Raw genomic sequence first — 23374 nt, 5'->3', positions numbered from 1 at the left:
CCAAGTCGTTTCAAAATTTTATTTCCCGAATTCTGTGAAGAGGTTGCAAACTCTTGCGCATTTCTATCCAAAAAAGGGGATGCTCTGTGCAAAACTGAACGCCGCTCTTGAAGGCGGAGGACACCCTTTTTTATAACGGGCTGCTCTAGTCAGGAGTAACTGTCAGCTTGCACCTTCGCAATCCAAGAGGAAAAGAAGGCTGCGCAGCTGCACCTCCCACGACTCCCTCCCCCGCGCCGCCCCAGGCGAGACCCGCGCGCAGGCGAGCACCAGGCCTGGGCCACAAGACCCTGGGCGGTTGCGCGAGATCTGCGCGGTGCATTGTGGGGGACGCCCTGGGCTTGAGGGTGCCGCCATTTTGTCTCTGTCACTCTCGTCAGCGGCGCGGTTTGGGTGTTATTGAAGGCGGGGGGGGCGGGCGGAGGCGGCGGCGGGAAGGAAAGAAAGCGCTGGAGGCCGCGGCGGAGAGGCCGGACTTGACGAGCAGGGCATCATGATTTCGGCCGCCCAGCTTCTGGACGAGCTTATGGGCCGGGACAGGAACCTGGCCCCGGATGAAAAGCGCAGCAACGTGCGGTGGGACCATGATAGCGTGAGTATGGCCGAGACGCGGCCTCCTCCTCCTCTGTCGCCGGCCCTCGCTTGGTCAAGGCCCTTTTGCGCGCGCTTTGGGGGGCGGAGGTAAAGTGGAGGGGAGAGAAGATGGGCCAGTTAGCAGGGCGAGGAACAGGTTTACCTGGCGGAGGTCCTAAAATGGGGAGGAGGAGGAGGAGCCGCTCCGCTATTAACTGCTAGAATAGCTTGCAGGCAAAGAGGTGAGGGCACCTTAAGGCCCTGCGCAGCGGGTAGCGGGCGCGATGGGCAGGGAGCCTCGAAAAGCCTTTGCGGGAGGAAAACGGGGTTGCGTTTCGCGGCCTTGGGGGTTGAAGGACAAACAAGGAAACCTTGTACCCCCGTTATGTTCACGCTGAGGATTTGTGGTTGAAGCGAACAAGAGCTAAACCTCTGGATCTGGGGCGTCTGCCTTTGGGGGGGGGCGCACGGAGAGGGAGATTTGAAGCCTTTGGGGAGGGCGAGGCACCCACTGCTCTAATAAAGGGCCTACCGATCCTGTAGTTTCAACTCTTCTTTAAGGTGTGATGCTTTTAAGATCGCTTGTTCCACCGCCTTCTAATACGAAGCACAGCTGCCTACGAGAGAATGTTAACAACCGGAAAGCATTGCAGTACTACTATCTGGCGAAGTGAATAAGGCTGCAAAATACAGGCACAGCTGAAAACTAAAACATACGGGGGACCGAAATACACTCGAGCATTGATCTGGCCAAAGGTCTGCAAAAACACAAATTTATTTAAAGTATTGTGCGAGGGGTTGGAGATATGCAACACCTGGGGCAGGATGTTCTAACGTCTGAGTGCTGCAGTCAAAGGTCCTGCCACCTGTTCCCACCAACTGTGCTTCAGATGAGGGCCACACATGGGCAAGAGTCTCAGCACTTGACTTAGTAACTGACTGTATTTTAGGAGAGGAACTGGCCCTTTGGGTATCTTGGTTGCACACAGTATAATGGTAATGGTAGTTGTATCTGGGAAATGACTGACACCTAGTGAGACACAGGAAGAGGTAATATGATTCCCACATCTTCCCCACTCAGAAATCAAAGCGCTGCATTTTGTACCACCCGAAGTTTTCGGACTGTTGTTCAAAGGCAGCCCCACAAACTCTTAATTGCCCAGCCTGAATGTAGCTAAACCATTTGTGGTTGTAGCCAGGTCTACCTTATCCACAAACAGTGCTGTGATTACACCAGCCAAAACCAAGCAACCCCACTGTTGGCCACCACCACATCTTAGAATCAGAAGCAATACTCCTAAAATTAAAATTTTGCTTTTTAAAGAATGTGAGACAATTCCTGCAGACTTTGCAGGAATTAGGGATTTGTGCTCATTGAGTTTCTCCAGAGGCTTTGCTTCTTAACTCATGACAGCAGTGAACATTCATTTACATTGAAAGAGTACATTTCCCCCTTTAACAGCCAACACAGTTTTTGCTATCTCTACACATAAAGAGCTGTTGATTTCATAATGTCAAGAAGCATTTTGCTCCTCTGTTATGGTATTGCCTTAGGAAACTCTGGGCAGGCTCCCTAAAATGTGTTGAAGTCACACTCCTTCTGAAGGAGCAGGTACCTGAAGGGCGGGGTACAAATAATAAATTATTATTATTATTATTATTACCTAACTTGAGGGTGTTTCTGGATCCATTGCTATCACTTGAGACTCAAGTGGCCTTGATGGCTTTGAGCAATGGCTCAGCTGCATCACCTTTTGGACAGGAACAACCTAACTTCTGGTGTTTAAGCTCTGATGATCTAAGTTGGACTACTGCAATGTGTTATACAGGCAACTCCCCACGTCGGCAGAACATGTGTACTGTAAGCCCACCCCGTTCAGCCCCCTTTCAGGGCCACAGTGTGCATGTCGGCGATCACACACCAATCAAACACATGCAAAATCGTTGTTGTCTGTACATTGAAGATGGTTCTGCAACTGGTGCAGAATTTAGAGGCCAGATTGTTGACTGGGATAGAACTGTCTGAACATATAACTGATTTTGGCATGACTGCACTGGCTATCAGTTTCTGGACTCAATTCAGAGTGCTGGTTTTGACCTTTAAAGCCATATGTAGTTGAGGACCACAGTACCTCAAGAACCACTGCTCCCCTGAAGCCCTCAGTCATCATATGAGACCCTTCGTTGTGTGCCCCCCTCCACAGGATATTTGGAGGGTGTAGTATGCTCTTCCCCGAGATGCACGCCTGGCACCATTTTTATCTTATTTTTAGGCTCCAGGCAAATACTTTTCTCTTTACCTTGCCTCTGTTTCCTTAAGTTGAAAGGTGGCATTGTGGCCTCTTTTAGTGGGGTGGGATCAGTAACTCATCATCCGTTGTATCTGTTTAGCTGTATTTTTAGATTGTTGTTGGATGTTCTTAATTGGTTTTAATGTAAGTTGCTAAGGGTCGCCCTTTGAGAAAAGCAACTCACTGATATAACCAATATATAAATTGAATAACCTCTGTGCAGTTGGGAAAACGTTTCTGATTTCCACGTGCTAGAACCTAGTGTTTAGGAATTTTCCAGAGAAATGTACCAATATCTTCCTCAAATATCGGCACTACACATGGGCAATCTGTCATCTGCAGACATTGTTTCACTGGCCCCTGTTTATAGAAGCTGTTTAAAGATGGCACAAAAAAGTGTTCCTTGATTTCCCCCCCCCCCCCAGAAGTCAGATAGTGGCTCACATAGTATATACGTTTCTTTAACAATATATTGAAAAAGTGTTATTTCCTGCTCACTTACAGAGCAATCCATTACCTGTCTACTCTGCAGTAAGTCTCACTAAGTTCACTGGTGTGAGCAGAGCAAACCTAGCCAGACAGATACACCAGCATAGTTACCGTATTTTTTGCACCATAACACTCACATTTTTCCTCCTAAAAAGTAAGGGGAAATGTCTGTGCGTGTTATGGAGGGAATGCCTACGGGTGGCATGCCTACGGATTTTCCTCCTCTAAAAACTACGTGCGTGTTATGGTCGGGTGCGTGTTATAGAGCAAAAAATACGGTAAGCTGCAGCCTATCAGATCTAGGCTGGAGGTGGGGCAAGGTTGGAGGACAAGGTAGACATTAATTTTCTGCCTTTCCATTGGCTCCTGTGTGATGAATTTTAGTTGCACCTATATTTTGGTGGCATGCTGTGGAGGTGGAACCAGTGAATGAAAGGATTTAATATGCAGTGTAAATCTGTTGATCCCTCTCCTTGTCCCTGACATACACTCTTTTTGCCCGTTACGCCAACATAACTTCCGCTGGCTTATTTTATGCCAAGATGAGTCATTTGCTCAGTTTAAGTCCAGGATAGGGTAATATTCCACATCCTAATTTCTCTCAGATGGTGCGTTTAGGAGTTAGGATTGCATTGCTGTCTACTGAGGAACATAGGAAGCTGCCTTATACTGAGTCAGACCATTGTCTACACTGACTTGCAGTGACTGTCCCTGATTTCAAAACTGAGTTCAGCCTCACCTAGAAGGGCTGGGGATTGAACCTGGAACTTCTATGCAAAGAAGATGTTCTGCCCCTGAGCTACGTTACTGTAGGATTGCAGCCTCAGGTGTTTCCACACATGGTTTAAATGAGAAGAACTGAGATCAAGTTGCTAGTTTCTTTCCTTTTTATGAGGCACCAGAACCCCAAAATATAGCATCTTGTGTTTGGGTGTAGACAATTCCAGCAACTGGTATTCAGTAGCATCGCTGCCTCTGACTTTGGAGGCAGAGCATAGTCATCAACAGCTCTTGACTGAAATTCTTGAACAGTGTATTGTATAGGTTTTTACTTAATTTACTTGCTAGCTGTAGGAAACCAGGAATTGATGCAGGTAGGTGAAAAGTTGTTGTTGAAGGGACAGATTGTGCTATTACTCTTCTGACAGCCCTCTAAAAGGGCCTGAAGAAATGAGTCAGTACGCATCCATATTGTAAAGCTTACCTAGATGGTTTGTGCTTAGGATATTTTAAATGCAGCCAAAATTAGCACTGGTGGGTAAGATTGGTTTAAAAAGAAAGAGAGAGAAAGAAAGAGAATTGGAACAAGAGCAAATTACTTAATTCTCTTACAGCTTTGCGTCTGTCTAAATTTGATGTGTAAGGAAAGTAACTTAAGTTTCTTCTTCTCAATCAGGTTTGTAAATATTACCTTTGTGGGTTTTGTCCAGCTGAATTATTCACAAATACCCGTTCTGACTTAGGTAAGTGCCTTTGGTTTTTTCCCTTATATTATAGCAAATGTCAAGGTCATGGATAGAAGCTGCTGTGAATAAATATTTTCTTTGTTTACCTCCTATATGTATGGATGGAGACAAACAGACACACACACACACACACACAGTCACAAAATCATCTCATTAAGATGACTAAAAATCTTAGATTTGCATAAGTTCAGAGCCATTAATGTGAATTTTCCAGAAAATTTTGCTTTAGAAAGTTTTCCAAAAGAAATTCATATGCTGTTTAGGGTAATTTGCCTTGGAACATTTTCTGGTGCTCTAGAGAGTGATGTAATTGGTATCTTTATTTTATTTGAAATTAGTAAATAGAGCAAAAGAAAACTGAAAAGCTTACCTAATGTTCTCTACATTCATTGCAGTTGGGATCTGTTCATTGTTTCTAATGAGCTTATAAAACAGAAAATTTTCAAAAGAAAAATGAAGCACTGGGGAGGAGGGGAACATTTTCAGTTACTGGAAAATGTTCTGCCTCACATTCCTATTCATAGCAGATTGGGTTACATTCCAGGGCCCCCATGTGCATAAGGGAAAATCATGTAAGTGGGGAGCCGCCTATAAAAACTCGTTTTTTCCTGCTCTCCAGTTCTGTCCACACAACTCTCTTCAACTAGAGTTGAAGCTCGGGGGCTGGCTGAAGGATGCATGGAAAAGCAGTAGCAGCTCCTTAAGAGCTCTGAGGACTCTCTAGCTCTCCTGCCATTTCCCAGTTTGAATCTACAGTATCTATTTTCTGGTGGCACCTGTATACACAGCTGTGTGTGAGTCGATTGCGCTTAAGTGGACGGACGCCTGTATATGGCTTCTGTCAAAGAATCAAAATGCAAACTTCCAGGTTCTTGCAAAAACCCTTTAGCAATAGTTTCCCAATATTTCCTTCATTTCTGGCCTTACTCCATAGCTAACTATATACTGTCAGCTTTAGTGCTGTCAAGCTCTAGTTCACATTTCAGATCCAACGGCAGTGTTCCTAAGACTTCCACTAGCACTCTGATTTTTAATGTGGATCATACCAAAATTGTACCAGGACAATATCACAGATATTCATGCGTGTGTATTTTAAAGATGTGCCACCAACAAGGTTTGGAATTGTTGTAGCATTCTAAATTGAAAGGTAAGATCTCTTCAGTACATTCTTTTTCTGGAACTCTTTGCCTCGACAATCATGGGCTTCTGTATTTCAGAGGTTCATAACCACTCTTTATTAGCTCAGTAAATGTTGCAGGGGTGTGATGCGCTTGTTCTTCTGCTGTCACTGATTCCATTCAAACTTTGAAAAACAAATATGAAGCCAAGTACCCTTGAATCTTCATAGAAATATATTGCTTCACTCTCCTTAGGCTTGCTAATCTGTACCCTACCTCACCCCATTTTGTCTCTGAGCAAATGACTCTTGATTTTAAACCTTAGCCCTGCTCTGGTGTGTCGGTGGAATATTGACCAGGTTACAGTCATTCTGGTACTATGCCAGCCTAATCACAATACAGTGGTGCCTCGCAAGACGAAAAGAATCCCTTCTGTGATTCTCTTCGTCTAGCGGTTTTTTCGTCTTGCGAAGCAAGCCCATTGACGGATTAGCGCTATTAGCGGCTTTTAGCGGCTTATCTGCTGATTGGATCAGCTGATAAGCAGTTTAGCGGCTTAGAAAAGGGGGGGAGGAGGAAAAAACTCTGCAGGAACTCGCAAGGCTTTGTCGTCTTGCGAAGCAAGCCCATAGGAAATTCATTTTGCGAAGCACCTCCAAAACGGAAAACTCTTTCGTCTAGCGAGTTTTCCGTCTTGCGAGGCATTCGTCTTGCGGGGCACCACTGTACACTAGAAAGTCATTTAGAACTGTTAGTACTGTTGTGGAAAGGCACCCCAGTTTTAATCTGTACATTAGTTTGGTTAAAAACTGTTGAACTTTATCCAGGTCTTTGTTGGCATAGTGTTATCAGAAAGTCATTTGAATGTATCACCATTATTGCTTTTATTTCTAGGTCCTTGTGAGAAAATTCATGATGAAAACCTCAGAAAACAGTGAGTGTGTTAGTAGTTATAATTAATAAGAAGCTAATAAATATAATTAAGCAATAATGCAAGCATTTAAATGAGGTTTTAAAAAAATCTTCAGTTAAAATTTCACGAGGTGGATAGCGTATTGTCTTTCGTTGTTAGGTAATATGGAGATGACCTTTATCTGAAGTTTAATGTAATCATTTCTTTTTAAACATTGTCAGGTATGAGAAGAGTTCTCGATTCATGAAAGTAGGCTATGAAAGAGACTTCCTTCGGTATTTACAGAGCTTGCTTGCAGAGGTGGAACGCCGAATTCGAAGAGGTCATGCACGTTTAGCATTGTCTCAGACTCAACAGGCTTCAGGTGTAAGTACAAAAGCAGAGGGCACGTTAAACATATATGGTATTTTGGGTGATACCCTTTTGCAGAACTGTTTACAGAACGTATTTTCCTCTCTCCTTTGCACTTTTATAATGTGCCCCAAATCTACTCTAGTGTGGGAGCCTGCAGAGGGGAGGGGGGGAGGAGCAGTCTCATTGCACATGCGGGTGCCCATTCATGTGATGTTGGATACCACCCTTTGTATTTTCTTATAAGTTTTCTTTAAACACATACTTGACCAGGAGTTATAGCATGTTTGAATTACCGGTCTTAACTGTGTTTCTCAATGTATATACAGTTCACTTATTGCTTTATAAGTTCTTTAAAACTGAACAAATACAAGAATAGCAGGATGCAACATAAGCCACACTTAGATGAAACTAATATATGTGCTGTTTGAAGCTAACTTTTGAACTCATCAGAATCGAGTTTCTAAATGTGTGCTGTTGCTCTGGTGGTTAAGAGATAACTGAGTGGTAGGTGGAAACCACAGTGTGGAGAGTGAAAGCTTAGCTTTCAGAATTTCCAGAAAGGGACCCTGCAAGTGCAGAACCCATATTTGGGACTGCACAGACACCATGTACAACAGAGGTGGAGAACCTCCACTCTATGGATCAGACTTGGCCTTCCTCCCCCTTTGGCCTTGGGGCAAGCCATGGCTACCTGCCCTACATCTGATGTCATCCTATTACCTGTGGGACTTGCCCATATCTGCCTTGTGCACCTCCCCAAATTTCTGACAACCAGCTGGTTTTCAGGAGGCTTCAAAGCACTGCACAGTGCTAAGCAGGGTCACTCTCTTGACATCAGCTGCTGCAAAGGGGGAGCAATCCTTCTGAGTTCAGACTCAATAGGAATCTCTGGTGCACCCATTTCCAACACTTAAGTGGGATTCCCCTTACTGTTGGCCCTGCCCTTTTAACCTTTTAGGAGCAAACTTTAATGGCAGGGAGGGGCTTCAGAGAGCAGTTTGGCAAACCGTTACCTGAAGCAGTTTCATCCCTCTTAACGTTGCTCCAGCAAGGGATTTTGACAGGTAGACAGGGCCACTCGCCTGTCATATTTGGCCCGTAAGACCACTCTTGATAAGGATCTGGCCCACGGAGCCCAAAAGGTTCTCCACTTCTGATGTAGATGAACTTATTGTGGAATTTTTTCTTCTTACAACTTACTCTTCGATATGAGTTGTGCTGTGGACATGACAAAGCAGAACAGTGTTTTGTTGCACTTGTAACTTTTAGCTGTCTGTTGTCACTTTTATTTTAATATTTAGCAAGCAGCAGGACCTACTGGTAAAAATGAAGAGAAGATTCAAGTATTAACTGACAAGATTGATGTACTTCTACAACAGGTAATTGTCTTGAATCATACAGTAATGTTTATAAAGTTGGATCAAGACATTATACTAACTTTGTTCTCTCTCTATTAGATTGAAGAACTAGGTTCTGAAGGAAAGGTGGAAGAGGCTCAAGGCATGATGAAACTTGTTGAACAGTTAAAAGAGGAAAGAGAGTTGCTAAGATCTACAACTTCGGTAAGTAAGAGTCCTGTTTTTCTCTAAGTCTGGAAACCCCAACAGAATACAGTCAGATAAACTTGACCTCACAAAAGACTTATTTTTCCAGCTTGTATTCTTCCAACTTGTTGAATAAATAGTTTATTTGATTGCCACCAAAATATTTTCTTTGATTGCCACCAAAATATTTTCATACTTTATTAGTCATTGAGCTTTAACCATGCGTATATGAGATTATAGTGGTTGCTTGGGTTGCGAACGTGATCCGTGCGGGATGCATGTTCGCAACCCGCAGCGCCGCGTCTGCGATTTGGTGCTTCTGCGCACGCGCAAAGCGCCGAAACCTGGAAGTAAGCCGTTCCGGTACTTCCGGGTTTCTCCGTATCCGAAAACATGCAACCTGAAGTGTCTGCAACCCAAGGTATGACTATAATAGCCTGCATAAAGGCAAATCAATTTATGGGCCAAAAAAATTGGAGGATTGTTTCTAGTGGCATCGTTCCACTGGTGCAAAGCTCTTTGATCCAGCAGAGGCTTTCAGAAGTAGCAGAACAGGAAGGGGGGCAGTTTTCACTTCTTCTTCCTCCTCCCCCCCTTCAATTGTTCCAGAAGGGAGGGGTGCTTTCAGGATACAACACTTTATGTTTAGAATAAATAATGTTGCTAGAATGTGTCCCTCACTGGGTTAATATCCTCTCAGATACACAGGAATGCAGAAAACACTTTGAAAGAGGGAGATCTTGGCCACATCCGTGTTCTTGACCTATTAAGGGATAGAGACCATCTTAGAACTTCAATAAGCCTTTGGAATTGAAATGAACCCCAGTGGCGTAGCGTGGGGGGTGCAGGGGGGCCGGCCGCACCGGGCGCAACATCTGGGGGGTAGGGTTAGGGGGCGCAAATCCACGGGTTAGGGGGCGCAAATCCACGGGTTAGGGGGCGCAAATTACTTGCCTTGCCCCGGGTGCTGACAACCCACGCTACGCCACTGATGAACCCAGTAGAATTTTAACACCATGGAAGATTATGACTTGTTTCTTATTATCAGATGGCAGCCTTGGGTTTAGAGGGGTTGTTAAATGCTATATTGTGTGCAGCTGGAATAATATGCTTGTCAGTTGCTTTGCAGATAGAATTGCATGAAGGTCTGTTTTAAAGATGCACCTGCAATTGAATTATAATGCAGTTAGACCAATCTTGTGATCTGCTTTGGGCATGAAATTGTGTGTATTTTTATAGCAATTGGTTAGCTGCTTGCATGCCAAGGGGTAGGTTAAGAATTTGAAAAATAAGTTGTATTGTTGCTAGGTAAATAATAAATAAAGTGTTAATGTAACTATCTGTTTTAACAAGTATCTTCTGTTTCCAGACAATTGAGAGCTTTGCAGCTCAGGAAAAGCAGATGGAAGTTTGTGAAGTCTGTGGAGCATTTTTAATCGTAGGAGATGCACAATCCAGGGTAGATGATCACTTGATGGGAAAACAGCATATGGGTTACGCAAAAATTAAAGCTACAGTGGAAGAACTAAAAGTATGTTCAATCTGCATGTACATATAGATCTGTATGTGCTTGGCAATACTGTCAACATATAGCCTGTGTATGTGGTGATGCCACTATAAAAATGATTTTAGAATGTGCCATTATGAACTGAAATACTCAGAACCTTGTGATACCAAGTAGGTGAACTTCTCAGCTTATATTCTTGAATACTACCAACAGATAAAAGTATTGACTTATTTTTATTTTCATCCATGTTACACAAAGGTTAAAGTACATACTGACCTGATTCATACATATCCCTAAGCCAAACCATGGCTAGGCATGAGCAAGCAAGTACGCAGGTACTTACAGCAAAAATGGCAGTTGCTTCTGGTCTGCTCAGAACTACCAGGACTCATGGTTTATTTTCTTCCAGGCAAATCACAACCTGGGTTCATGAGTAAACTATGATTTATCACAGAATAAACCTGCTTGCTCATGTTTAGTTCTGGTTTGGCTTGGTATTATGTGCAAAGTGGGCCAGTGTCAATTATTATTTATGGGGAATGGAAAACCAAAAGTTAAACAATATATCAAAATAGCCACGGGCATAGGATGAGAAAGTAATAAGATAAAAATAACTGAATTGATATAGGTCTTTGTAGTTTAAGATCTGTTTACTGAGCTAAGACAGACAGAAGTTGGTATTATTCCACGAGCTTCAGTAAAAAGCATTGACAGTCTTAGAACTATCCCATACAAAATGTTATATTTTCATGGCACTTCTATGCATAATTTAGGTACATATTTTGATAAATGTATCCAGATTTTAACCAACAATTAAGAAGTGGTGTCTGAAATGGTTTTGCTTGGTTGATGGCCTATTCTGTGGAGTTTTAAGCACTATACGTACACATAAATGTATACATATAATGCATCCAACTGTAGTTAGCTGAGATTCTAATCTGCCAAATCAAGGTACATTTGAGGACAAGGTGTTCAGTACAATTTTGTTCTTGCATTGAGCAGGGTTCTTCAAAAATATGTTCTTTGTGTGCATAGATACAGCCTATTGCTCTGTGGTGGATTGCCATCAGTCATGGATGAGAGCCAGTGTGGTGTAGTGGTTAAGAGCGGTAGTCTCATAATCTGGGTAACCGGGTTCGCGTCTCCGCTCCTCCACATGCAGCTGCTGGGTGACCTTGGGCCAGTCACACTTCTTTGAAGTCTCTCAGCCCCACTCACCTCACAGAGTGTTTGTTGTGGGGGAGGAAGGGAAAGGAGAATGTTAGCCGCTTTGAGACTCCTGAAGGGGAGTGAAAGGCGGGATATTAAATCCAAACTCTTCTTCTTCTCTTCTTCGTTGAGATTCGTGCATTGTAGGGGGTTGGACTAGATGCCCTCGGGGTTCCTTTCAACTCTACAGTTCTATGATTCTATTTGTATATATGTTATCATTAATGTTACCAGATAGTGGAGATGCTTTAAATTTTATCTGAAATAGACTGTTAAAGAGTGTTTCAAATTCATGTCATGGTAGTGAGTATTGCCCTTTCTTAAGAAGCATGAAATCTTCTAGTTGGTTTTGGGTTCGAGCCCCACATTGGGCAAAAGGTTCCTGCATGGCAGGGGAGTTGGACTAGGTGATCTTCATGGTGCCTTAAAATTCAACAGTTCTATGATTTCAGTAACCTTTCTGTAATACTTTCCTTTTTAAGGAAAAATTAAGAAAGAGAACTGAAGAGCCTGAGCGCGATGATCGGTTAAAAAAAGAGAAACTAGAGCGTGAAGAGCGAGAGAGGGAACGTGAAAGGGAAGAAAGGGAAAGAAAGCGACGGCGTGAAGAAGAAGAAAAAGAAAAAGAGAGGGCTCGTGATAGAGAGAGACGAAAGAGGAGTCGTTCACGAAGCAGACATTCAAGCAGAACTTCTGACAGGAGGGGTAGTCGGTCAAGGGACCATAAAAGATCAAGAAGCAAGGACAGAAGACGAAGCAGGTACCTGTCTGGGAAGGGGCTAAGGACATTATATTTCTTTGAAGTTAATTAAATAAATTGAAATGGATGATGAGTCGAGAGAACACCTAAAGGTGTAGACTTTGTATTCCTGAGAAACTGCTTGAGGTTTTCAGTACTAAAAATTCCTCACAAGTACAGTGGTACCTCGGGTTAAGAACTTAATTCATTCTGGAGGTCTGTTCTTAACCTGAAGCACCACTTTAGCTAATGGGGCCTCCTGCTGCTGCTGCGCCGCCACTGCACGGTTTCTGTTCTCATCCTGAAGCAAAGTTCTCAACCCGAGGTAATATTTATGGGTTAGTGGAGTCTGTAACCTGAAGCGTATGTAACCCGAGGTACCACTGTATCTGAAAACTTGGCATAAATAGGGTTTAACCAGTTTTGAACAAACTTTGGCTTACATTTCTCAAGGCAGTTTTACACTAAGCATTTTGCAGCAAAACTGTAGTTTATATCAAAGCTTCGTTTAACTGTGAATGTGCCTCCCCCCCCCCCAATTTTGCCGATCCATATGTGGATGTGTCAAGTTTTTATGTCAGGTTTACTTGTGATAAATTTAGGGAAGTGCTTTAACTATTATTGGGGATAGTCAACTAAATGACTGCATGAACAGAATGACTTCTGCTTGTGCAATGAGACACTGCCCCCCCCCTTGTCCGTTCCCCACACCATCCCCAAATCTGCTCCAGAGAGTTGAGGGAACCCCTGGAATATATCTAGGGACATGGGGGGGGGGAATGTCCCATTGTGCAAAGAGAAATCCTTTCATTGGTGGAATGTTCACATTAGCACCAGGTTGAATTCCACCCATTCTTCTTACATTTTTAGGAGTCGAGATCGACGCAGAAGCAGAAGCCATGATAGGTCAGACAGAAAACATAGATCACGTAGCAGGGACAAAAGGCGGTCAAAGAGTCGGGATCGGAAATCTTACAAGCACAGAAGCAAAAGCAGAGAGCGAGAACAAGACAGGAAATCTAAGGAAAAAGGTCAGTTCATTTGACTGGTGAAGAATAGTTTTTCTGCAGAGCTGTGCCATGATCTTCCAGTGATTGCTGCCCCCATAGATTCCTTCTGAACTCTTAAATACAAACTTTTAAATACTTGATGCACCTTTCCTTCTCCCTTCCAGTACTGTAGCATATTATATATAAAACTCTTAGATTCCAGGTAGATGAGTGTCTCTTGGCCGCATACTACCTCAGTTTTTCTACATCTGTGAACTTAAATTCAGTTGAGTCTTCTGTTAATGTCTTTAGGTGTCTGTTACCAGGGGTGGGGAAGCATCAGGCTTGCAGATCTACTTGTTTTTTGCTAGAACTCTTGAAATCCACCAAACAAAGCCTGGTTTACGCTGTGCAATAAATAAAATGAGAATTTAAGCATTCTGAGACCAGCTATTTGTTTTGAGTACCAGAAATAAACAGACCTCATTGCCCCCCCCCCACTTCAACAGTATATTCAGAACCATGTTTTTGGTGGTGGTTGTAAAACAAGCAGGAGTCAGAAATCCTGATCTGTAAATAACCCAGACATTTACCAGTCAATCCTGATCTGCCTTCTGCCCACCCCTCCATTTTGCAGACTCAACAATACTAACAGTAAATTGGTGTGATATTTAAATTGTTCCTGAAGACATGGTGCACAAAGGTGGTATGTCACTACTGTTCCATGTTCTTATGTACAGTTACAATTGCTTCCCTTTGGTGAACATTTTTTCTTCAGCCCCTGTGGTTTATTATTCATCCTCGTCTGCATTTCCAACACTTTAGGAATATGAAATAGCCTAACTAAAGTCTGTTCTTGGCTTGTTATTTATTTTTCAGGTATTTTAAGTACCGTATTTTTTGCACCATAGGAAGCACCGGACAATAGGACGCACTTTGTTTTAGAGGGGGGAGAACAAGAGAAAAAAAATTCTCCCCCTCTCTGCCCAGCGCCCCTTCAGTGAAGTGGCAGGAGGCGATGCACAGAGAGGGGGAGAACTTTCCCCGTCTTGTTTTCCTGCTCTAAAAAAAGGTGCGTTTAAGGTGCGTTCAGGCGGCTACCTTGGAAGCCTGGAGAGCGAGAGGGGTCGGTGTGCACTGACCCCTCTCGCTCTCCAGGCTTCAGGTTCCTTTCGACCTGCTCTTTGGGGCTGGCGGGGTAAGCCCACCACCAGCCCCAAAGAGCAGGTCAGGGAGCAGCGGCAAGGGGCAGCGGAGAGGCTCCTGCCATAGCCACATCACCTCCCCAGCTGGGAGAGCGCGCGCGAGGCTAAAGCAGCCCCCCGCGACCCTCTCCCGGCTGGGGAGGTGATGCGGGGCTATGGCAGGAGCCTCTACAGCCCCGCCTCACCTCTCCAGCTGGGAGAGCGCGCGCGCGAGGCTAAAGCAGCCCCCCGCGACCCTCTCCCGGCTGTGGAGGTGACGCGGGGCTGTAGAGGCTCCTGCCATAGCCCCGCGTCACCCCCCCAGCCGGGAGAGGGTTGCGGGGGGCTGCTTTAGTCTCGTGCGCGCTCTCCCAGCTGGGGAGGTGACGCGGGGCTGTAGAGGCTCCTGCCATAGCCCCGCGTCACCCCCCCCAGCCAGGAGAGGGTTGCGGGGGGCTGCTTTAGCCCCCTCGCGCGCTCTCCCGGCTGGGGAGGTGACGCGCGGCTATGGCAGGAGCCTCTACAGCCCCGCGTCACCTCCCCAGCTGGGAGAGCGCGCGCGGGGCTATGGTGTCTTCGCTCCATAGGACGCACACACATTTCCCCTTCATTTTTGAAGGGGAAAAAGTGCGTCCTAGAGAGCGAAAAATACGGTATATACCTTTTTAAATCCGTGCTAATGAGTGTAGTAGTTTTCCTTATTGTGCTGGATACTGCACAGGCTGATTTCTTGCAGATATACTGTCTGCATTAGCATATAATGGTAATCAAGTTTTAGTGCAACATGATGGACTTTAGCAAATTTTGGGCTCATATGCTCTCCTCCTGCAAAGCTGAGATAAAGAATTCATAAGCTTCTGCTTTTAGTTAACCAGAGTTGGCCATGTTGTTTGAATATGAAATTGTGGTAAGGACTAACCTTGGTTGGTTTCAACAAGCCAGCTTCAGAAACCACAGTATATCACTCCAGGTGACACAGCAGCCACAGTAAGCAAAAGTTTCTGAACTGTTCCTCTTGACCACACAGGAGTGGCGAGCACACAAGACTGCAGCTCATTGTGAATCATTCCATTGTTTGTTACTTTGTCCACCCAGAAATTACATGAAAGCCCGATCTCTCAAGTTAAGAATCCATGTTAGCTTCAATTCCGATTTTTAAATGACACGCACATATACAACCATGTAATGGGATACTTGCAAAACCTCGAAGGTCAGAGGTACACCTCTTGTCTAAAAGATGTTGGGTAAATTTCTGGCCTCTGGAACAACTTTCAGTGTACTCTTCTATTGATAATAGATATGTCTGTTAACCTCTCTCATTTTCAAGCCCATTATCAAAGTAATTTGGGAAATGGCCTGTTTCACCTGGGGTTGTTAGTATACATGCTCCGCCCTAAATTATTTTATTTGATACACTGGAATCTCCCTTCTCAGCATGTGGGTCACGTAACACTGCAATCATATGCCTGTCTACTGGGAAGTAAGCCCCAAAGTTAAACTGAGCTTACTCCCAGGTAGGTATGTAGGATTGCCGCCTTAGTGGTGAACAATATGAATGTTTAGTGTTCTGCATAACGCTTTGTGGTCCCCACATTGAAAGGAAGCCTTTAAAAATGGTCATCAGCAAGCCAGCCTCTTCAAACTTCACTGCCTCAGTTTTGGATAGTATTTCATAAATCCCTTTAAGGTCTCCTTACTGAATAGAGGCTTGGAGTTTTTTTACTGCTTTATTCATCTTTTGTATGTATAGAATGATGGTTATGAATTAGATATGACTGCCTGTTATTCGCCTCTAGAAATAATTTTCATTTTAGTATGTTGGTTGTGTATTTCTTTTTATTAATGCAAAGTTGAATGAATTCCTGCTCAAGGAAGTATTACCAGAGTTCCCAGGACTGTGATTAATAAAAGCAGAGTAATGGGAATGGTACAAATATATGGTTCTGACCCAGTGAGGCAAGCCTGATGCACTCAGCTGTGTGTAGGTACTGTTCTAAAATGGGGCATGAGAATAGGCTGCAGAGTGTATTATGGCATTCATTGGTTCTAGAGAAGACAACAGTGACTCAAAATAACAATGTACTTCTTGCATAAATGGTGATCTTATTATCTCCAGGGGGTCTGCCATTTAACTAATCTTGGACTGCTTCATTCTCTTCTATTCAATGCCTTTTGTCTGGATTTTCAAAGAACTGAGTTTGGGTATAAACTAATGGTTTTGTAGCTTAGTAGAATACTTCACAATTTAATGGTATGCAATGCTAAATAACATTTATCTATATCCAACACGGGAAGGTATCTGCCCAGAAGTCATAACCTCCTAGTTTGCAGAATATACAGCTTGTTTCCCCTTTCCCAGTCACCCTGTAACACTAAAAAGTGGTGTGACTCAACTACACTGTATACGCCAGCTGAGGGTGTGTTTAAATACTATTCTTGCTATTTTTCCACTTTCTCTCCTACAACTCTTTTGGTGTTGTGATTGTGGTTACACTTGGAATTTGACTTCCTTCCATGTCACTTGAGCATTGGCAAAAAAAATTTGTTAGTCATTGTTAAGCAGCTGTATGAATGTCTGTCCTCCTTACATGTTCTACATTCTATTCTGTTGTACTTATGAAAGCATGCTTTAAGTTTATTAAGTTAATTACACATAGGGCCTTTCTGAAGAAAGCCTCAGTGAAGATATGAGTACAGATATTATCAACTGGTCTGGTATTGAGGAACTGGAATTTTAAGCAAAACTTGCTCATTGCCTTACAAATTGGAGCTTCATAGTGAGAAAATCCCCCAGATCTGAAACTGAAAAATACAAAATAAAATTTCAGTTCTATTAACTTGTCAGTGAAACACTCCACCCCCACCCCACCCCGATTTCTGACCCTGTCCAGTGAAACAGTTAAGTTTCTCTTACTTAAGCACAGCTAGTAGTATTTGAACAGATGGCACTGCAGCATTTGTACTGTGTGTGCCAATTTTATTTCCCTTTTTATGATCAGAAAAGCAATTTTCAAGAAATAGGTATAAGGATTATACTCCTTACAGGTATGCTATGGGGGTGGGTAACAAATCTTTCAACAAATTATTCCCTGAGCTCTACTTACCAAATCAAAGATAAAACTACTTTAGCGTAGAGTAGACAAAAAAGTTTTCATAGTGTAGCTTCCTATTTTAATTCACAGGCCAATAGGTCAATAACTGTTTAACAGTTGCCAAGAAAAACGCCTCTCCCCCCCCCATCTGTCCAAACTCAAAGCAATAAAACACCTTCCGGAGAATCTACATATTTTGCCCATTTAAAGGGCTGTTGAGCTCTATCGTATCTACATAGGACAGAAGATAAGCTTATTGGACTGACAGCTAGTCCTCTGCGGGGCAACCAGACTGCTGTTCCTCAGTGGATCTACATGTGAATCGGCGATACCTAATAAAGCAAAAATTGAAGACTTTCAAAAAGGTCAGTTAGTGCAACTTATCCAGGCAATTATTACATGGAACAGACACCTCTAAGAGTTCCAAAGTTAACTGGACTTTGGTGACTGGTTTTCTCTCAGCTTCACATATTGTTTTCCCTTAGGCAGTGGTTCCTTTGTAGTTCCTCCCCCCCTCCCCTTTTTTGGCTGTTATCTGCATAACAAAGCTGTTCTAAGTTTTCTTGATAAAAGGAATTGAAACAAACATCAAAATAATATTTTGCTCCTGCAGTAGGCTATAAGCATGCCTTTCCAGAAACTTCACCCATGCAGCTTTGACAGTCTCTTCTGTTTGTTCCCTGTTCTTTATTCTTTGCTCTTGCATTAAATACTGCCATTCAAAACATTTAATATACTTTATCTGGATGCTTAAAGAAGAATTTTGGTTCATCATGTTGATGAGAGAAATACCCAAGTGATTTCAGTGTACAGCATACACGGCTTACACTATATGCATGTTATATATAATGGGACAAAAACCTGGTAACCATGTCTGATATGGAAACTGCCCACCGTAAAGGGCTATGCATTGAATATAAGAGAAGGACACATGGCTGTCTTAATTTTTTATTTTCTCCAGTTAACTCATTAGTCTGGCTTTACTAATTTTATTGGCAGCCAATCCATTGCCAGATTCTCTTATAGCTACCTCTGCTATTTAGAGTTACCTGTTTTCAGTGAACTATGAGTCCCATTAACCTAGTGTCCCAATTTCAAGCAACTTTGTCAGGTTTGTAACTTGTAATTGTTTTGGACATGAAAATTAAGTGCATCTTCTTGCAAGATAGGAAAATGAAAATTGGAAACCTATTGTGCTTTGAAGGTTACTTTTTTTGGCTCCCGGCAGTCATGGATTGTTAAATATCAGCCTGATAATGCACTTACACAGATTACTTTCTCTCTTCTTGGCAGTGGTTGGCAAGTAGGGAGACAATCCCCAATCCTGGTGAGGTGATGGGGCATAGCAGGCAAATGAAGGTAAAGGAGGTGGGAATGGGCTCTGGAAAAAGAGTGAGGGAAGAGCAGGCACTACCATTTGAGAATAGTACATGAAGCAATGGAGAAAAAAGGTTTGGGGAAAATGGGCTATCAAAAAGATAAGCATGCAAATCTATAAACACAGCACAAAATTTAAATGTCCTTAAAACTTCAGGCAGTAATGTGCATAGTTGATTCAAATAGCCAAATCAAAATCAGCTCTGTGGTTTGGATCCAGGCTTTGCCTTTCCCAGATGAAAGAGACTCCTTCCATCCAGATTGTCAGCCGAGTGGGAGGAGAGGTAACGTTCGCCAATTCACCTCCCTGCAGCCCCCAGCCCCACCTCCCATGTTTTTCCAGAAGATGTTCCAACCCTCCAGAACAGAGTTTGAGGTGGCGCAGGGTGTTTGCATTGAGGAGAAATAATTGAAACCACTCCCTCCTCTGTCAGCTGCAGTATCCTCACCAATGAAGTAAGGCCTGGATCTAACCCTATACGTTAAGGTTTGTTACCTAAGATCAATACGTAATCCTGTAAAAATTAAATTGCTCCAAACTGCTCTGTGCATGTGCTGTCTGAGAGGTCAAGAATTCAAACATGTTCTGAATACCAATTGCGGGAAACCACAATAGGTAAGAGGGCTCTTGTACTCAAATCCTGCTTGCTGGTTTCCTACAGGCAGCTGTTTGGCCACTGAGAGAACAGGATGCTGGACTAGATGGGTCACTGGCCTGATCCAGCAGGCTCTCCGCCCTGGCCAGCAGATGAGGTGTTGGCATCAGAGGTCAGAGGAGGCTGCCAACAGGAGTCAGACCAGCAGTCCCTCTTGCTCAGTATTTTCTGACCAGCAGTGGCTCTCCAGCATATCAGACAATAAGTCTTTCCCAGCCTTATTTGGATATGCCAGAGGCTGAAGCTGGGACTTTGTGCATGCAAGGCAGATAGATGCTCTACCACTGAGCTACGGTCCTTCCCCAAATTTGTACATAGTCTTGAGCTAAATTAAGTGATTAAAAGTTGTATACTGTGATGAATCTGTAGTTTTAGACACATTTTACGCTAGCCTTTACATCAGGTAGTTTTCAGTTAGGTAGCATGTACGTGGCTTGTGGTTTTTGACCAGAACTATCAAACAGGTCAGTGACTTTTGCATTGTAATATTAAGCAGTTCTGCCTCCCCCTCTGTGCTATCCTTTCCCTCTGAACTCAGCAACCTAGTTCTTGTTCTTTCTGGTGGAATATTTCATTCAATATTAGCACTGTAACTTTGATCTCTAGTTTGCAATTTTACAGCCAATTGCTGATGTCTCGGCATATGCTTCACCCCTGAAAAGCGTGATACCTTGTGTGTCTTTACTGTGAAGTCCATGGTCAATGTCTTCTTTCATGGCAGAAAAGAGGGGATCTGATGATAAAAAAAGTAGTGTGAAGTCCAGTAGTCGGGAAAAACAGAGTGAAGACACAAGCATGGACTCCAAGGATGGCGATGCTAAGAATGAGGTCAATGGGACCAGTGAAGACATTAAATCTGAAGGTGACACTCAGTCCAATTAAAACTGATCTGATATGACCTCAGATCAGACAGAGGTAAGTGCATTATTTCAAACTTTGATTAGGGCTTTTTGTTACTGTTTAACAGTGCAGCGTAAGTATGTACAGATGAAGATGGAGCTAAGTCAACAAGTAAGAAGAGGTGCTAAAGCAACTTCTGAAGGAAAACACAGTGTAGTCCTGCAAAATCTTTTGAGGTACATTGTTTTGTATCGGCTATTTTGTAGCAGACTCATACCCCCATTAGTGTGCCTCTTGGGAACATATTTGTAATCTAGTCCCTTAGAAGTTAATTATCCTATTTTTTATTTTTAGGGGATTTATTATCTTTTTTAACAATTTGAACTGATTTTGTAATTAAGTCCATATTGTGTTGGTGCATCAGAAACATTTGCTTTAATACTTAATATTAGAGGCACATGTTGGACTATTTTGTTTTTATATAAACTGCTAGTATTTCTTTGTCAAGGATGTTTCTAGTTTTTTTGCTTTGCCTTGCATTCTAATGCAGTTTGTTCTGTAACTCGAGAGCCAGTAGCATTGGATTGATGGAAGTGTAGGGTTTATGAATAATTGCAGCTGACTACCATACCTCACACAGCGTTGGTGTTGTGAGCGGCCCATGAAAAGCCAAATTAAAAATCAAGGATTCAGTCAAACTAAGCAGGTACTCATGCCAGGTACTCCTTTCTCTACCCACATCCATGTTTGAATGCTGTTGCCTGTAATCTTTAAGCTTACTGTTGTGTGTTTTATTTACAAAAAGTGAAAAGGAATCTTTGTGCATATATTGTGAAACTGTTAACCTGATATTAACTTGATTGGAATTTTCTTTCAACTGTGTGTAGGGATGCAGTGCTGCCCAGAATTAGATATCTTTATTAAATGCAATAAATACTACATAATAATCGCCTTGTAACATTCAATGCATTTCAAGTCTTTAAGAGGTATGTGTTTATAATTTCCTACTGCGTAGGAGAATTGCCAGGCAGCCATGGCACACAGCAGCATATACTGGCTGATACCAGACTTGGGAGGCAAATGAAAATAAAGGCCAATGTCAGAAACACCCAATAGGTATATATAAATGGCAAGAATGTATATAACCACATTGTTAGTTAAATGAAGCTAATCTTATACATAAATAATTGCCCCGTCTTGACCTGTGATTTCTCAGGGTCATTCCTTAAGTAAGGAATAAACCCAAATAAAACCAGCTGATTGATTGATTTCCTTGCAACATAGTTAATATAGTTTCGGCTTATCTTCTGAGAACCCCTAACCAATTACAGTGCAGGCCTATGCATGCTTATTCAGAAGTAGGTTCCACTGTGTTCATTGGGGCTTGCTTCCAAGTAAATGTGCATAGGATTTAAGCCATACAGTGCAATCCTCTGAGCACTAATGTTGCACACCCTCCATTCGTTTCAGTGGTACTTGCATTTGACCTCTGCAAGCCCTGTTGGAATACATGGCTTCCCAACAACAGTGGTTGGTGAATTGTGACGTCATGTTTGTCCTTAACTGTCCAATACACAGGGGTGTTAGGTGTAATTTTTATGAGATGATTTTGAAGAGTTAAGCGGGCAGCAAGCAGACGCTGTTTAGGAATGGCAAATGAAAGTAATCTCTGTTCCCATTATCTGACTCTCTTTTCCCAACATTTTGCGTTATAGGACAACCACGTGACAAGTCTGCGAAGAAGCCTGAAGACTGCTTAATACGAAGATCTGCTTTAAAATGAGGTGAAAGAAAGCTGTAGTGGCATAGAAAAAAAAAATTAAAGTTCAGTTAGATTTTTTAAAATAAAAATTAATTCAGGACTGTTGTGACCTCTCAAAATGCAGAGAGAAGTTAATAAGCAAACATGCTACTGAGAATTTTAAGTCCTGTTATCATTTTTTTCCTATAAGACTTTTAAGGTGATAAACCAACATAACCTGAACACATGGCTTGCTCAGTGTTTAATTGCAAGTTTTCATTCTTGAACTTTGAAACACAAGGATAAATGTTTAGTATTTTGTGTGACTCCAACTAAAATAAACCCCATTTTTACAACAAAGCTATACCTGGCTTCTTGATATACCCTAATGGAAATACAGTATCTATGACTTTCTGTTACACATTTGATTGTCATTGAGTGTTTAATATTAAATAGACTTCTTTCCAAATAAATCAAATGTGTTCAAGTTCATTCTTGTCTATCCCCATGCCCCCACCCCAGATCAAAATGAGAGGTTGGGGTATTTCTCTTATCAAAATTTACATAACCAATTTCTGTCCCAGTAGTTTCCATAGCTTTTTAAAAAGTGTAAATAAAGATAAAGAGGTAACACTGCAATTTTCATGTGATTGTGTTCTTTCTTGGATATGCGCTAAGATACATAGTGAAAGTATAAAAATATTTGTATTTGTTGGCAAAGGCAGACATGCATAATATTTGAGAGAAGCAAAGTATCAGGTTAGAAGCAAGAATAGGAGCAGAAGACCATGTGATCCGATACGCCACGCATTTTAGCCATAGGAACCAGACAAAAGGAAACTAATAACCTTGTCACGGTATTTCTCTATGTAATCCAGTCAACCTTCAGTAGATGAGGGCCTACCTCAACTATTAGAAAACATGTTGGCAAATGCACACAGCTTCATGACAGGTGAATTATGAGGTGGTGCCGCAAGGCCTAAAGCAAAATTTTAATTAACAACCACTTTAAAACTCCTGGCTACCCTGTTACAAGTTGATAGTGCAAAAATAAAGCTGCCATTGAAAATTGTTCTTAGGTTCACAGGATAAAGCATCACATAAATACATCGTTTTCTGTTGGTTTGGTTTGCATTACATGCCTTTTTATATAAAACTACAAAAATAGTTTTCTAAATGCATAGATTTGCTTAGTTACCAGCATTGCTATATCATCTTTCAAACTAACTTTACTATGCAACAAGCAATATTCTAGAACAAAAGCTGGTAACAGGAAACACTTGTTTAAACCT

The 23374-nt window shown here is 42.5% G+C and overlaps 1 protein-coding gene across 13 annotated transcripts; it reads left to right on the top strand.

The window, feature by feature from the left end:
* The first annotated feature begins 460 nt into the window (after positions 1-460).
* Positions 461-22721, top strand: LUC7L3 (LUC7 like 3 pre-mRNA splicing factor). 13 transcript variants are annotated; one of them, XR_014522064.1, is made up of 14 exons: positions 461-592; positions 4750-4816; positions 6832-6871; positions 7072-7216; positions 8506-8583; positions 8662-8766; positions 10118-10279; positions 11947-12224; positions 13074-13234; positions 20223-20363; positions 20469-20577; positions 20892-21047; positions 21357-21457; positions 22057-22721. XR_014522064.1 is itself a non-coding variant. In XM_083487207.1 (12 exons), exons 1-12 carry the CDS (start codon positions 494-496, stop codon positions 21400-21402), a joined length of 1431 nt encoding a protein of 476 aa, XP_083343333.1. In that variant the 5' UTR covers positions 461-493; the 3' UTR covers positions 21403-22721. The 13 variants fall into 13 exon arrangements, 6 of the variants coding, with proteins under 6 accessions (XP_083343333.1, XP_083343332.1, XP_083343328.1 ...); XR_014522062.1 differs by lacking the exon at positions 20892-21047; XR_014522063.1 differs by lacking the exon at positions 21357-21457.
* The last annotated feature ends 653 nt before the right edge of the window (positions 22722-23374 follow it).

The sequence above is a fragment of the Podarcis liolepis genome, assembly GCF_965112155.1.
Source record: "Podarcis liolepis genome assembly, chromosome: 2".
NCBI lineage: Eukaryota > Metazoa > Chordata > Lepidosauria > Squamata > Lacertidae > Podarcis > Podarcis liolepis.
The sequence above is the reverse complement of the archived record's forward strand: the minus strand, read 5'-3'. Positions and strand labels throughout refer to the sequence as shown.

Excerpts from the sequence above, each read along its gene's own strand:
- LUC7L3 (XM_083487202.1), top strand. The coding sequence starts at position 494 with ATGATTTCGGCCGCCCAGCTTCTGGACGAGCTTATGGGCCGGGACAGG. Across the intron at positions 10,280-11,946 it reads CTACAGTGGAAGAACTAAAA|GAAAAATTAAGAAAGAGAAC; the intron begins GTATGTTCAATC and ends TTCCTTTTTAAG. Across the intron at positions 20,364-20,468 it reads TGAAGACATTAAATCTGAAG|TGCAGCGTAAGTATGTACAG; the intron begins GTGACACTCAGT and ends ACTGTTTAACAG.